Genomic DNA, 17,617 nt, shown 5'->3' on the forward strand with positions numbered 1-17,617 from the left:
TATCCATTACAATAGCTCACTACTATTCAAATCGGTAGCAAAGATGCTTGCCTTAATTTTTTTGAATTTGCTAGCTTTAATAGTAAACACATCACGGACACCCAAGGAGGGACAAGAAAAAGAATAGAACTTTTCTTATGACATCATATCTCTCTATTACAATATGAATCGAAATATGAGAGAGAGAGAGAGTTATGGTATTGCAGGTCTTACCAATTAGAATCATTTCCATACTTTTTTGTATACGTTTCCTCTCAATTTATGTATGATCAGTAATTAACCTTGAGGATAAACCTAATTTGCGGTACATACTCGCCAATCCTCTATGATGTTACCGCCATCACCGCAAATTATTTATTTTTATTCGATAATTAATTTTAACAAAATGAGAACGCTACACTACTCCTTTCTTGTGCCTCTAGAAGTAGGTAAACATTCAGATAGTATTTGTTATTTCATTATCTGTACTGATAAGCAAAATTTTTGAAGTCTTGGATTCAAGGAAGCTAAATACGACTTCTAAAAGTCCAGAAGTGTCATGCTGTCTTTCAACAGTATTGATTAGTGCTTATCAGTATAAGCTTATTCGATTGCTTGCTGGAAGAGCATGACGGCAAATTTAGCAAGGAAAGTAAACATTTCATTATAATTCCTTTCGGCTGTTGTCATTTTTAGACCAGCTGCATTTTAGTCACTTCTAGATAATACTTGAGTCATTTTGCTGATAATCATGTCGTTAATATCTTCCAAAACACATTAGTCTTCTTTTATTCGATAAACGAATATTTCATTTAAAATATATGTGTCCTCAATTATGTTTACTAATTGATAACTTCGCATTATTTGGCATAATAAAAAAGCATCAAAGAATGACCCTATTTAATGTTCTCATTTCGAAGTGATGATGAGAAAATAGGTCCTTTATGGTGTTCATTGGGGAAAAAAAAAAAATTAAAAAACGACTACCAGGAATATTAACAATAAAGGAGGAATAATTATTGCCCGATCGACTAATGGATATGTGAAAAACACTCTAAATAGTTAATAGGGTAGTTTTTTAGTTATCATATGTGTTTCTGCATTAGAGAGCCTTTATTAGGTCATTCCAGATGTGACTTAATACGAGTTTTGAAAAGACTTTTATGGAAATGCAAAGTAATACGAAGCTTGAAAAAAAAAAAATCTGAACTGAGAGACTCTGAGGTATAAAACTGTTTAATGCAATTTAAGTTTTCTTCTTGAATGTTCTTAAAATAATAACATAAGAGACGAAAAAATATTCCTGTTGTCTAGAAACTTATGTCTTTACGGTAAATCCCCAGCACTTGACTTTTTCATTTGACAACGAAGCCTCTGCGACCTGCAGAATCACCTTGACCATTGACCTCCCTAATCCTCTTATTGAAGAGAAGGTAATCTCGTCAGCAAGTTCATAGGACCAAATGGGAAGGTGATAGCCCCTTGCGCATTTCCCCAAACATCTTTCTTTTGCCGTAAAAAATTACACTCCATCTATTTCTTGGGACTCCAAACCCTTTAAAAACATTCAAATTTCTTGGTGATTATTTTTCTTGATGAGTACTGTGCTTGATGATTATGCAAGAAAATGGAAGTAAATTTTCTATTCGAAAAACTGTTTAAAAGATGAATTTACTAAAACACAATGTAATAATCACAACTAGTAATCATTAAATTCAAACCCTCCAAACCCCATAATATTTTACAATCACAACCTACACCGATGAAAAAAGTTCTAATAGTATAAAGACGTTCTTGTAAACAATTAAATAGAAATAATAATATTAATCTAAAACAAGAGAGAACTATGTGCAGTGTTAAATGTACTCTTTATAAGAGTAATTTACACATTTTGGCAACTTGACCACAAACACACAATTAATGAAAGGAATGAAAAACATGCGGATAGAAAATTACCGATAATTTCCAGCGATCAGCTTTAATCTGACACTCATGAATTAGATTGTTTAAGGTGTCCTTTCAAAATTGAAATCATGGTAACATGAAGTGTATTTAGCACAGTCCTGTTGAGCTTTAATTGACTGCAATTAATCACAGCAATGAAATCTATCAGAATATCCACAAAAGTACTGTTTGAAGGTTGACTGATCCTAGGAAAAAATAGGCGACCACATGTCTGACAAAAATTCCTTATATAACATTATCACAGAAATATTGGAACCACAGTACACAACTTGAAACATGAAAAAAATGAACACCGTTAGTAACATTACCATTTGTCAAAAGGTAATATCACTCAGGCTTTAAAGTTTTTGCTCCACCATTGGCAGCCTCCTTATCGTTCATCTATGACCTTTTTGAATTACTAATCTATATGAACGATCTGCAGTGACCGATCAAACGTATTGATTTCGGTGATGATGGAGCTTTCTGAGTCTGCTGGCGCAACCGCTTACGTGAATCAACATTCATAAATGCTGCAAAAAAAAGGGTGGGAAAGTCAGTGAAATGCAAATCATGGCATTTTCATCTGGACGAAAACTATAATTCCAGCCGGACAGTAATATTCACAAACATACAAATATCAAGTTTCGATTAAAATCAGCTAATTTCACTTGAATGATTTTCTTGCAGGGAATGTTAGGAATTAAAAAAGACAAGAGCTAAACTAACAAACCATTCATTTAGCTCAATAATCTCCAGAACCGTCTACGATTTGCTCCGCAAATAAATATTTAACTTACATCCTCAGACCTAGTTCATTATTAGCTATTTCAAAAAATTAAAGAATGTAAGTACCAACCGATTAGTTTTGTCTGCTTCTCAGCTATACGTTGTTCTTTGCATTTTGTTAGACTTGATGTAGCTGGAAGGACCGGTATTTCTGGACCTGAGCAATCAGATGATACAGAAGTAGCCAGAGAATCCACATTACAGTTATTATTTTCGCCACTGCTACAGGGCACGCAATTCTCAGTTTCAGTTGGTGTACAGCGACTGGATAAATAATAGGAACTGCGATAGAACTGAGGAACCTATAATAAATGAAAAATAAAACAGTAATTCTTATAAACTAAGTAAACAGTTTGTAAACTAAGTGCGCATTCTCGAAATTTATTTTAACACCAATGAAAGCTTGCACAAATGGACGACAACTTAAACTACAGATCAAATTTAATTAAATCTAATTTTAAGCGATATACTGCAATACTAAGAGTGATATCGAAGCATACTGCAGATAAAAATACATGAAGACCTGAAATGCACAACTTACTGATTCGGCCGGAACAGGAGTGAATTCCCATTCGGTGGTGATTGCTGATGCACATGGATTTTCATGACCGAACAGAAAACCCCATCTCCGATGCTGCTCGCGTCGAATTTCGCTTAATTCCTTCGTTAGCCACTGATCAACATTTTGCGGATCCGGACGTCCAAACAGACACCGTCGAGCACTACGCTTCAGCAATTTTACAGGTCCCATTTTATGAGGAACAGTAACAGCTGCAGTAGCATTCACCGGTGTTGATAGAAAAACTGAATCTTCCATTGAATTTGCCAAATAATCGAGAATGGCGAGAAAATTAGGAGTTATAATAAGCGATAAACGACTTTTCAGCTTCTTTATTTCTGATCTTGTTCCAGAAGTACAGGAATGATTAATAAACTGAAAATCATATTTGATATAAGTGAACTGCATAGAGACAGACATAACTTCGTACGCAATAAGTAACCAAAACAAAACAAGAATTAAATCGTTTAAGTATGTTTCAAAAAGTTCAACATGAATTTAATTCCACAATGCATGATAATTTCATTCCATCCATGTAAAGAACAACCAATTTTTGCTTTAAAACAATTTTTTTTTTTTTAGTAAAAATGAAGCGATAAAGAGAGTTTAAAAATTTCCGAATTATTTAATTTCTAAGAAATTGTGCGCTCGTGTAATTCAAGTATCAGTCATTCGTCCTATCGTCTTTTTCAAGAAAATGAACCTAATAAATCGAGATAGCCAAGAAAATATGACAGATGTGAACAGCTTGGAAAATTAAGCAATCAGAAAGCTGTGTAAAGCAGTAAATCAAGCATGACTGGGAAGAGATTATAATATTGAAGCCATATGGCCTCAGATAATAAGGACGTAAAGAGATGGCCGGGTAAGGATTAGGACAAGGAATGACACTTTAGTGGAGGACAGAGGAGAAAAGGAGCATGGAAACTGACTTAATACTAGCTTGAAAAGCATTCATTTCCCTTTCCATTTCAATGACATAACCATAATTCAAGCATTAATGGTCCCATTATCAATAGAACAATTTATCCAAATATTTATTTGCAAACATAAATCATTTAAATGACATTCAATGAGAAAAATACTTACTTTAAGTAACATAGTAGTAGTAGTAGTAGTAGTAGTAGTAACAAAAGTTACTACATTCTATTGAAACAGATGTAAGAGTAAGAAGTCTCAAGGAAATGATCCTTTTAACCTATGCTGAACTTCATGCAAAAAAGCGATAGATTATCTTTAAGCAATAGCAAATAGTGTTCTGGTCATTATGACGGTCAGTTGTTAAAGCAAATGACTATATTAGTATCAGTGATAAAAAATAAAGTGCAAAAAGAGAGAGTGGAAGACAATGAGCTATCGTCCAGTTGTCCAACAATCTGAACATTTCAGGAAAAAGATTAATTTATAGGGTTGTTAAGAGAGGAGGAGGCTGAAGTTCCCTATAGTTCATATTGATGGACAACATCGTCCGATTATTGTAAAAGGAGAGGAGGAATGAAGAATGAAATAAAAAAAAAAAAAAGAGGAGAACACGGGTCATCTTATTTGCGAAACCCGATAAGAGTTCTCTTTCCTAATTGTCGCGGTATCACTGATTTAATTAGAATAAACAGAATACAATCCAGTGATACAGAACGTATAGTGTACATTTTTGCAATACGTTAATAGAACTTTTGAATGATTAAAATTGAAATTTAGGAGTACACGAAATGCCTAACTACAATTTTGCTTATGATTTAAAGCCCATAAAGCAAGCCAGTAAAAATAAAAAGAAATCAATAAACTTTCGAGAGTAATTTCGAGAGAGTTCACAATCAATAACTGCTAGAAAATGAATGGACGAAAATTTGCATGTAGATTCCATTAACTTCATTTGAACGTTTCCAAACAATCAAATCAAAACTTTAAAAAAAAAATTTACATAACATGAGTCATGAATAAGTTAATTGTGTGGAAAAGTAAGGTGAACGAGATAAGATAAAACATTAGTCAGCATTAATCACAGGTGAGATGCACAGGTGGTCTTAAAGAGTGATATTCCATACAGATAGATACACAGTCGAGCAGGTTTGCATTGATAGAACATGAAATTGCGGCAGCTCAATTTAACTGATTAATCAATCGATGATGTTAACAGTACTGATTGTGACGATGACAGTGATAATGATAGAGGTAGTGAGTGAAAGAGACAGTGGGAAGTGACAGATACCGGTCGTTAACAGTAACAAAGGTTGCAGCAATGTATGTGTCAGCATATGTGGTCATTACACAGGTAATGTAAGCAAAGAAGGGCAATCAGATAAGGGTCATCGGGGTCAAGTGGACAGTTGACCAACACAGCGACGCACTCACTCACTATGCCGACTGGCTGCTTTCCCGCACTCAGCAATGCACTCCTTCCTGATGGAACACACAACGACGCACCACCCCCTTCTTCATAGCACCTCCCTTTCCTTTTGCTCCCTATTCTCTCTCTTCATCCATCTTCTCCATCTCACACGTCATCTCTCTTCCACTAACGAACTGCCATCTCTTCAAAGATGCCCTCCTTCTCCTCTCCACCCCTTCATCTCTTCATCTCTTCTCAATCACAACATCTATTACTTTCAACTTCATTCACAGAAAGCACTCACGTAAAAATGTAGTCGTCTGCATTCTCTCCAATTTCAGTCCTATTTTCACTGCACATAAAGAAAGAGAAAAGTTGGCACATAACCAAGAGAACGTGAAGCGCAAATGTGCAAGCTACCACCGCCCTTATCAGTACTGTGCACATTGTGTGATGTCCACTTGTAATCAGTAATGTAGCATCACGAGCACTCGTTTTTATTTGACTATTACTGATAAGTGAACGATGGTGATAATAAGAGATCAATCAGTGATATGCTGGATCACGGGAAATTTAACTACTGTTGATAACAACTGATAACTCTTAGCAGCTAATATATGGCTATTTTGAGATGAATGGTGCAGCAGATGCAATATGTGATAGCTGTCACAGAAATGGAGAAATAACATTATGAACTGTTCGTGTGATGAATTATGATCGATGGATTATGATCGATGGATTGTGATCGATGGATTGTGATCGGGAGTTTTTTTTTTTTTTTTTTGATAGGGAATTCCCAGAGGTTTGTTTAAGGAAGCACGAATGGACAACTGCCAAAAGAGCGCAACGAAGTGATATGAAGCTGCCAAAAGGAAAGAAGAAGAAAGGATGGCTGGTACTGAAGAAGCATGGTGATATGACAGGTAGAAAGATGTGATCTCGTTAAGGTGGTCGAGACAGAACGAAAGATCGAGAAGACTGTAGTAGGTACAGCTAGCTGCTATCATATCTTCAGTTGACATGTACTCAATTTGAGAATGCTCATGTGTCATCTTATCGTTCTCCACTCTTTGACAACTATCATTTTAAACAATAACATTGTCACTGTTGTCAACTCTCCAAAAAACACACAGTTTTTTCTTCTGAAGAAAAAGATAGAATTGTTTTTTTCTGTGTAGGTAGACGCGCGCGCGCGCAAAAAGTACAGTTGATGAGAACAGTCGAACAGATAAACAGACAGACGGACGGACGGACGGACGGACGGATGGATGGATGGATGGATGGAGGTTGTTTGCTAAGTGAAAAAGAAGGGGAAATATTGGATGGTAGCAGCTTTTTGTGCTTCTTCTTTCCTTGCCGTATGTACTTTGTTTGGGTAAAAGTTACTGTCAAACGAAGTTGTTTATAAGAGAAGAAGCATTATTTTGCATGCATAAAAAGGCATCTATTGTTTGGGATATGCTATGAAATGTGGGTGTGGGTAAGAGTATGGGTAAGGGTAAGTGTAAGTGTAAGAATGACGGGTGAATAAAGAATGAAGGGGTTAGTTGTTTACAGCTATTCGATGATCTATCCATGTGGGCTCGCTGCTCCATCAAGGAACTTGTTCCTCCCTCACCAGTTTTGGCGCCACATCAGTCTCTTCAATATTTCAAAGGGAAACAAATTTCATTGTTCCATCATAGGACAAATGCATAAAGTTCCAGGGAGCATTCATTACTTAATAGGGTGGCATTAGAAATTATCAATCCGGAATGGAAAAACAGAATACTGGAAATGAAAATTACTGAAAGAATATCTGGCATACATGGAAATGGAATTTAAATTAGTAAATATTATCTTTTAGAAGTATATGTTGTAGTAGAACTTTCTTCATTTAATGAATACCTTATATCACTTCTAATATAGTTTCTTAACAAATATTAAAAGTAATATCTAAAATGATAGGATTGAATCTGTTTACTGGGAAGATTTAATAAAAGTTATTTCAGGGATAAAAGTTTCATTCAAGTTCTAAATTCTCTACAGTACGAAACAGTATGATAATACGATATGATATGATATGATAAACAAGGAAGGCAAATATATGTCCAATTGCGCACACGTTGAAATAAGACATAATGCAAATAGTTCTGGTGATTTTTTTCCTTGTTCTTTTCTTTCACTAATTTCATTTAACACAATTGACATCAATTGTTTTTGTTTGTATATATATACATATGTATGTGTCTGTATGTGCACGTATGTATGTATGTGTATGTATGTATGTATATATATGTATGTATGTATGTATGTATGTGTGTGTGTGTGTGACACAAATATAGAATGTTATAGATCGAATTCAACCTGCCACCTTTCGGCCTTTTTCTCCTAATTGTTTCCTACTTAATTAAATTTAATTTAGTTCAGTTCAATTCATTTTACTATTTAATGGCATTTTGTAAACGACTCTTTTGCTTAGATAACAGGCAAACAAATAAGGAATCACATTTTATCTCTCATATAATAAAAAGCTTAAGCGATGAATGAATTTATTTATTTATTTAATGATATTTGAATTTATTTTGTTTGCACAATTTAATATTTAATTTTGGTCATTGTTTGACCAAAATTATAAATTTTATATATAATATTGACCACCTGGTCATGTCCTTTTATATTTTTATATAGACAGCATGTATATGACCTCCAATTTAATAACAATCCTTAATGATTGTTGTATATTCAGGAAATCGGAAACACTTTGACAAAAAAAAACGGAAAATCAATTCGAAAAAAGTGTCGAGCGGTGTTTTTTTCAATGATAGTCGATCAAACTATTCAAAATCTAATGTGATAAGGTGATAAGGAATTGCATTATACATAGAGATAGTAGATAAAAGACATTAAAACATAACACTGTTAAAATTTGAGCATTTCTTTTCAAATTCATGGATAATATATGATTGTGATAATTTATGGATTAGGTATAATATCAAAAATTTAGCTAAAAATATTTTAAAAAATTTTGTATTTTAAATTGATTGATATCGTCGTTGAATATCGAATGTTTAATTAATTTGAAGGAAAATTTGGCACACAGAAACGATGTTCGAATTTAGATACTTTAGAAATGAAATTTCTCTAAAACAACAATGCAGGCCTATTTGCGCTTGCATAATACCACACAAATCAAATTAGGTCATGGTCAACTACAACTACTACTTTTTCTTATTTTGTTATGCGAAATTTTTGAATGAATTTTCAAACAATAATTAATACTGGAAAGTGATAAGTGTAAAATCCAGATCTGGTCAAGGGAACAGAATGATGATGCAATGGTCATTCTAATTTTTATAGCTTATTTATGGCTTATTATTAATCTATTTACGATACTAAGAAATTAATGTAACAAATTTTCCAATGATCATCAAGTTATACAGAGACTGTTGCGCAATATCTACAAAATTGACATTTTAGATTTTTAATAGCTAGACGACATCTTTATCACAGTTCAACTTTAATTGATAATCTATTATCGATTTTGGAGAGGAAATTTAAACAAAATAATGTTTATGTTATATTGAACAGTATCAGTGTGTAATTTCAGTAAAATAGTAAACTTAAACTTGAAAAATTTTTTCCTAAAAATATTAAAATTTCTTTGACTCAAAAAAATTTCATTTCAAAAAAGATTCGTCAAATGCTGTGTGAACTATTTGCTTTTGTAACGTGAACTTATTTATTACCTGTAATGCAACCTGTTTTGAAACAAATGATTAACTTTAATATATTTCGCTTTTTTTTTTTTTTTGTAACAACACTTCTATTATAAGAAGATTATTACAAGAAGATCCTCACCATGCTTGAAAAACTGTTAATGTTTCAGAAAAATATTGCACATCAAATTGCATTTCTCAAACAATGATTTCGAAGTATGAGAATGAAAGATGAAATTAAATCTCGATCTCGAAATAAGTGCTGCTGCAGCTGCTAAACGAAAATTACATGAATTATGGGAAAACATTAGAAGTTTTACGCTCGATCATCTTTTCGCTTAATTAAAAATTGAAAGTAATGAGTGAGCATCTGAAGAAGTATGGTTGAACAGATTAGCGCCAAACCTGTAAAAACGATGTGTACAACTTTTTCTAGGCCATGGTCACTGCAATTTCAAACATCTGTTATGTAAATTACAGTTCACTAATAATTATCAGGTGTATCAGCTTGGCGCCACCTTTCCTTACCCCTTCCCTGTTCCCCTCCCTTTCCCCGAAAAATATAGGAAAGAGATATATGTATGGGAGATGTGGAGTGGGGTTTGAAAAGATTGTCAAGAAGGGCGGTAAAAGAAGCAAAGCGCCCGAGATGCAAGGCCATCTCTCATTATCATTTCTACATTTAATACAACAAAATACGTCGAGAGTTAATAAATTATAAGAAATGGAGAAGTGCGCTGATAGCCCGCCAAACTAGTCAAATGACATTTTGAAAATCGAAAATCGAGAATGACCTTGTTCGTTTTTTGTTTTACTACAAGGCTATTCTCGCCTTTTGCCCTTAGGCAAAAGTTATCATTTCAAGTTTTTGTCATGTTTGGAAACCTTCTACAGTTTCTTTGAAGATTGAGAAATTAATTTGAATTGATTGAAATAGAAAACGGTAATTAGAGTTGAAATCATTGGGATATAATTGTTGAAAAAAATAGCGCCACGGAGCAATAGAAATCCTTTAAATTCGGTTACAAAAAAAAAAGAAATCAGAAATCTGTCAACAATTGTTGTGACATTAAAGTAATACTCTCGCATAAATATTTTAGGAGAAATTATCATTTTGGGAAATTATTTTTATTTTGGGAAAACTTTGCTCAATTATAATTTTTATTTTGATATGACAAAGAGTAGATTTTACTATTAGAAAGAATTTTTGCAAAATGGATTTGAAAAGAATTTTAGAGTTGAAATGTTCTACAATAGAAATTTTGTAAGCAATTGAAGTAGGAAAGAAATAAGCGGAAAAAAGTTAAATAGTTGCAATTGTCTTAGAGAGGCGCTTTTGGTCAGCAAACGAAACTTATCACTCTTTTATTAATTACTTAGTACTTACTTAGTAATACTGTCCACTCTCTATTAATTTGCTTTTAATTATTCATTTATAATTTTCTGTTTTCTCAAATAATCTATGTTCTATTTCTTTTTTTAGTTACTTTATTCAAAATGTTTTATACTAATTTTAATTCACTACAACTGTCCATTCTCATACTTTCAATATAATAAAGTTATGCCCTTTTTTAGTATATAAAATGATCTTTTATTTGTTTTTTATAACTTTTACTTTTTCTGAGAATTTTATTATTTTTAAATCTATTCAAAAATCTTTCAGTCTTCTATCTCTTCTATATAATTATAAGAAATCTTTGAGGTCATTCATTTTCTTTTCATTTTCTATTTGTTCATTTTGATTGTTGCCGATTAATAAATAATAATATTTCTAAAATAAATCAAAGTTTGAAAAAAAAAAAAAAAAAAAAGTAAAAAATAGTTCTTCTCATTGTTTCCACTTTTGACAATTGAAGCATAAATCTCGAAAAGTTTTAAGCTTACACATACACACTTAAACAAATGCAAAAAAAAAAAAAAAAGAAGAAAAGAATAAAGCGGTGCTTTCTTCAATGTTTTAAAATTTGAAGCTATTGTTTGAATGACAAAGCAATTGCTTTTAAATTGAGAAAGTTGTTGTTGTTGTCTAATCGTATCAATCATTTCATTGTAAACCGCATTTAAACGTAGTAAAATAGACATAATAAAATTTATGCTTTTTTTTTTTTTTTTTTTTTTTGTCGAAATTGAAAGGAACAAAATAGAATTAAATTTTAAATCATCGCTTTGAATTTCAATCCCGCATTTTGTATTCTTTTAATTTATTACTTTTTAACAATTGACAAATTAATTTGTAATCCAAATTGTTTCGCCGCTTTTTTATTTTTATCAATCACTAAAGACAATTTCTTTCACTCAACGATCTTTTCGCGGTAATAGTAACAATAATCATCGGATATTTTTTGATCATTTATTGATGCATATTTTATGAAAAGAAAACAAAAAAAAAAAAAAAACAAAACTGTATTTTTACTTTTGAACTAAATTATTGCATTTAATTCTAACCGTTGAAATATTCGAGATTGTTTAGCATTGATTTATTTGATATCTTATCTTATCATAGTTTCATGCATATAAGTTCTAAGCATAATTACATCAGATTCTTATTTAAAAAAAAAAAAAAAAAAAAGCAACAATTTAAAAGTAATGAAAATAAAGTATATACAATGGAAAAGTTGAAATAACTTTGAAAAGTTTTTGATACAGAATCAAAAATAATTTCTAGTTCAGAAGGTCAAGTGTCGCATTTTAGAAATGATTGTAATTAGAGGGTTTGTCAACTATGATGGTAATTCCTTTTTGGACATTCGTATTTGCTGTGAAGCATATCAATCATTAAAGTGTTCTTTCTCCTGTCCGATCGAACCGGAGGACATTCCTGATCTTTTTACTGATCCATTTCTTCATCCCTCATCCCTCTCTTTTCTCTTGAAAGAAACTTGACAGGAATGAATGCATGTTTGATAGAATGTAAATTTTTTGTTTTATCATTTGAAATTTAAATAAATCAATCGAAAAGAAATAATCTAAAAGTGATACTAAATGTATCAATTTTAATTAAATTTATTTTCTTAATCAGTAGAACTCAGTAATCACTAAGTTTACTAAGTTTATTTGCTAAAGCCATTTATTAACTAAAAGTTTCTAATTAAAATGGATAGTTTGTTGAAGTTGCATCAGATGATAATCAGGCAAGTTCGGAATCAATTTCAAATTGGCAATAAATTTTTATTTGTTCATTTTAAAAACAACAAATCAATTTGAAGCTTCTTTCTACTTCTTATGCTAAAATATATTTGATAAGCAAGCACTAATCATATCACAGTTTAATTTAATCTTTCTTTATCTATCTAATTACGATTGTTTTATTTAATTAATTATTTAACGATTGATCTTATTATAATAAGCAATTTACATAAATCAATTATTTCAATTACAAAAAATATCTCAGTTATTTTACTTATAAAAAAATATCTCAAAATTTTTCATAACGTTAGCTAAAAATTTACACATTATTTGTTATCTTAAAAGCGCATCTTATCATTCTGTGTTGTAAAGTTTGCAGTAATGTACTGTGTAAAGTTTAGCTAAATAATTTCAGTCAGTTGGTAAAAGCCATTGATTATCACACCATCTATTTTTAAATATATCTTTTAGATTATTTAAAAAAAAAAAAAAAAAAAAAAAAAGATTCTATACTATTAGCGCCTTCTAGTCGCACAATCATTTTATTGGCGCCTTGTTTTGCTTTAGGCGTCATTGATCCGATAATGGATATTGTATAATTTATTTAACAAAACATATCAAATTAGTTAGAGGCGCCAATAAGCTTTCACAAGTTTGCATAAAAAAAAAAAAAAAAAAGTGAAAATTTTGGTTTAAAAAAGAAAAGAAAAAACTTTACGAAACTAATTACTTCACTTTTAATTTTTTGCAATTTATAATTTATAAATGTTTAAATTTTCGCTTAATGTATATTTTTATTTCCAAACTGCTTGAAAATGGAATAAACTAAAAATTACTAAATGTATTGATGAAAGCAAAATTTAAATTTGCTAATGTTTAACAACACTGACAGTTTGAATGAGAAGTGAAAAATAATTAAACAAAATAGTTTAACACTATGCATAAGCTTATTTTACAAATCAAATTTCATTTTGAGTCAATTTTAAAAAAAAAAAAAAAAAAAAGAAAATTACACTGAATAATTAATCTTTAGTCAAAAATTTTTTTTTTTTTTTTACAGATTTCAAGAATAACAATTTTTTAGGGATTGGTATAAAACAACAACAACAACAACAAAAAAAAAAAAAAAGACTTTTTAAATTTTGCAAAAAATTCTTAAAAAAATTGTAAAAAAAAAAAAAAAAAAAGATTTTATTTCAAATTTTAATGTCATTGTGATATTTGCAAAAAATGAAACCAACTGAGTAATATTTGAAATATTAAAAAAGAAAAAATTAAAGTATTACTGTAATTTTTCATCACATATTGAAATATCGTAAGATGATTGGAACAAACATGTTTTAGAAAGATTTTTGTACACAAAAAATGGAGGTACCATCATCATTCACATCTTATATCAATTCTCGAAATCTTTACTAAAGCATTCAGTTTTCGGGAAAAGTTGAAAAGAAAAAAACGATAGTAGAAGATAGTAAGAGTTGGATGATCATCTTATATGAATGTGAAAGCATACGGTCGGCCACAATAAATAGATTCGTATCGTTGCATATCTTGATTAAAATTCTTGTTTTTCAATTTTTAAAACATATCGATGACATTCTCGAACAGCGATTTGTCAAGGTCAGAATACTGTCCATCTTTTTCAACATTTTAGTTTTCTCTTTCTTCCGAATGTTTTAGACAAATATCATTTTGGTCCTTTTTTCTTTTTTTTTTTTTATTTCTATGATACTTAAAAATGTATATTTAAGCTCATCAATTTGTGAAGGAAGTTTTTTTTTTTTTAATTTTGTAACAAAATTTTAGATGAATGATTGTTAAATTAGTGATTTCTCATGATGCTAATTAAGTGTCTTTCAAAGGCAAAAAATAATTTTCAATTTGTAATTTCAATTTTTACAGTTATATTTTACAAATGCTTTTTGACAAGATTTCAAATTTCAAAAGTTAATAAATGAAAGAAAGAGTGTTGATACATTATTTTCAGATAAAACAATTAAAAATTTAAACTATAGCATTTGAAAATGTTGAGCTATTACAATAGAACATATATTCTTCGATAAGAAAAATATATCGAATTTAATTTTCCTTCTAATTCTTTCTAACTTTATTTGTATTTGGCAGTAATGCTTATTTATTTAATCAAATACAAAAACGAATACTTGTAAAATCTCTTTTATATTGAATGACTCTGATCGAATTACCAAAAAAAAGAAAAAAAAAAAAAGAAAAAATTATTTTTGAAAAATGATATATCGTTGTTAAACAAATAAATTTTGTGATGTGTGATAGAAATAATGATTATATTGATGGTTTGGTAGACCGAAGGGCGCATCTATGTGTCCGATGCTTCTTCTCACTAATGTAAACAATGTTCAAATTCATCTACAAATAGGAATTCCTCGTAAAATAAACGAATATTTCATCTCTCCTTGAGTGCTAATGATGGTTTCATCTAACCAAAACGATGGCTATTCAAAATGATTGATTTACGGTAAAGAAACCGAAGAGTATAGGTTTCGAATAATGGCTCTGTCCACTAACTATAATTTAAAAAAAAAAAATTGTCACTAAGGGAAGAAAAAAATAAATACAAAAGTTGAATAATTGAACAATAGCACAGCTGCAAAAAAAAAAAAAAAAAAAAAAAAAAAAGGGGGATTGTTATCGAGAAAATATCAAACCAAGCTGTTTAAATATTCTATCGAGAATGATTAAAATGTAGTCTTAATTTATTGAAATAAAGCTTATATATTAATAAAATAATTTTATTGACAAATAATTTTTGAATATTTCAGATAGAACTGATTCAATGATATGCAAAATTATATAATAATAAAAAAAAATAAAATATTTCAGATAGAACTGATTCAATGATATGCAAAATTATATAATAATAAAAAAAATAAGTGATTATAATAAGTAAATAAGCTAAACAAATGTATTAAATATAGAATAATTGTTACTTTTAGTGAAAGAGAGGATGAATGGGAGCGCTTTGTTTAATTCATCAAAGATTGAATGATTTTAATTTCCATAAAATTTTAAAGCTCCGATGAAAATTCCTAATATACTGCTACATTTTTAAAATTTTTCATTGTCCATAAATGCGATCGCTGCTAGAATTCGCAATTGTCGTATCATCCAGCTGCACGCCAAATTGTCTACTACTAAACAAACATTAAAATGCCTATGAAATTTTAGAGAAATTTCATTTAAATGACCGAAAAAAAAAAAATGAGCAATTTGAAATGAATGGACACGGTAATCACTTTGAAGTTTGTTCTTTTCACGTTTTTACGTTCTCGTTCCCATCCACTAACACAGCTATTTGTCGTAAAAAAATGAAATAACTTTTTCAATTTGATTGTCACAATGTTGTCACCAACATTTACTTATAAAATTATCCAATGATTCTTTCACTAATAATACACCTCTAACATTGTAATTTGTAAGATTTAAATCAAATAATGATAATTATACATTTTGGATGAGGTTAGAATGGAATAATATTAGTATGACTTGAATTTCGTTGACAATAATATTTGACTTAAAAAATTTAATTAATGAAATGAATAATAAACTGAAATACCTAGACTGAAACAACATACATAACTTTAAATTATTTTAAATCCATCATAATCGAATGCTTGTTGTCGTCATGATATCCTAAATACTTCGTGTTCATGTCGTGTGATAAAATTAATAAATGTCACCTTTTTCAAAGTCCTCGTCGCAACTGCCATAATTAATTGATACATGATATTTCATACTAACATAATTAGTCATTTTGTAAGGTATACAAACAAACAATTATTTATATGTAAATAGTAAATAAAATAAACTTTAATTACTAAGCAAAAAGTATATGTTAGTGTATTAATACAATAACTGATGATAAATTAAGAGAGAAATAAAATTTAGAAAAGACTAGAAATTAGTGATCATGATCAATGTAACATTTTAAACTGAATATTTCTTCAACAAACCATCTTTCTGCATGAATTAACAAAATAAATTAAATTCTTAGTATAGTCAGAAGTTCAATATGAGAGGTTTAATCGTACATACTGTTGATGGAAAAAAAAAAAAGGGATATGAAATTCAAATTGAAGGTTACTTCGACGATTGATGTTGACAATTAAACATTTCGATTTTAGACATAGATAGGACAAACCGATCGCAATGGCAACCACTCTATACATTCTTATGCCACAATTTCATTCTTTTTACATTTTTCTTCCTCTAATAAATCTTTGAAAAGTTTACACTTGCAAAATGTAAAAGGTTAGAAGTATAATTGATTTAAATTTTTAGATATTATTAAACATAAAATTTTCCTTTCATCATGATAGAATGATTATTTGAGAATATAAATAACTGATGTAGATTCATTTTCAATTTAAGAAATCGTTTTTTAATAATTGTTTTTTCAATTTAATAAATTTATACCAAATTGTTATGCTATCGTTTTTTATTGCTTTAACTATTGATTGATCTAATTGTAAGTGATTGAAACAATTGTTATTACTATAATTGATAATATTGTAAGCATATTAGTAAACTAAAATTCAAAGTTTTGCTCTTTTTTTTTGAGGAAAAGATTTATTTATGACAAATTTCTCGACGATTTATGCCTAAAAGTGAAGATTGGGATGCATTGATTATGCTCAAGGACAATCTAAACGGATTGGTGACATCAAGAATTAGGGAAGAGTAATGGAGACATGGTTACATGTTATACCAAAAAGTTATCAAATTGTTGAATCTGTACGATGAAAACGAAAGCGACCAATTGAAAAATGCTTTTTTCCTTTAAAAAGAATTGAAATATACGCTTACATGAAGAGAATGAAATGAATGTAAATGTTGATTAATGATTAATTAAGAAGAATTTAGTAAAACTCTCTCCAAACTTAATTATATGTATTACTCTGTTCTGTAAATTATCTCAATAATCATTATTGTATTAATATTAGAATATACTTCTACCATATTCATTGATTTTAGATAGTAAAATAATTTTAAAATAAATATTTCAAATTATTCGAAAAAGAATTTATTATGTAAATGAATTCGATAAATATTGATTATAACAGAACCTAAGAATAAGTGTGCACTTATTCAATTAATGCTTACAAAAATTGCATATATTTAGCAAAAATTATTTAAAAATTTTTTTTTGCAAATTTA

The 17,617-nt window shown here is 29.7% G+C and overlaps 2 protein-coding genes across 2 annotated transcripts; one reads left to right on the forward strand and one right to left on the reverse strand.

Moving 5' to 3' along the window:
• Positions 1 to 2,349: 2,349 nt before the first annotated feature.
• Bm5565 (Uncharacterized protein) lies at positions 2,350 to 3,529 on the reverse strand (the record flags this gene model as incomplete). Its single annotated transcript, XM_001895487.2, has 3 exons — positions 2,350 to 2,456; positions 2,783 to 3,014; positions 3,254 to 3,529. The coding sequence occupies 3 exons, from the start codon at positions 3,527 to 3,529 to the stop codon at positions 2,350 to 2,352; spliced, it is 615 nt and encodes a 204-aa protein (XP_001895522.1).
• A 4,133-nt stretch (positions 3,530 to 7,662) lies between these two features.
• On the forward strand, positions 7,663 to 9,520 carry Bm10338 (T-cell receptor beta chain ANA 11, putative; the record flags this gene model as incomplete). The annotated part of the gene is made up of 3 exons (XM_043078168.1): positions 7,663 to 7,735; positions 8,329 to 8,440; positions 9,469 to 9,520. The coding sequence occupies 3 exons, from the start codon at positions 7,663 to 7,665 to the stop codon at positions 9,518 to 9,520; spliced, it is 237 nt and encodes a 78-aa protein (XP_042934102.1).
• Between the last annotated feature and the right edge of the window lie 8,097 nt (positions 9,521 to 17,617).

Source organism: Brugia malayi (assembly GCF_000002995.4).
Source record: "Brugia malayi strain FR3 genome assembly, contig: Bm_v4_Chr2_contig_001, whole genome shotgun sequence".
Classification (NCBI taxonomy): domain Eukaryota; kingdom Metazoa; phylum Nematoda; class Chromadorea; order Rhabditida; family Onchocercidae; genus Brugia; species Brugia malayi.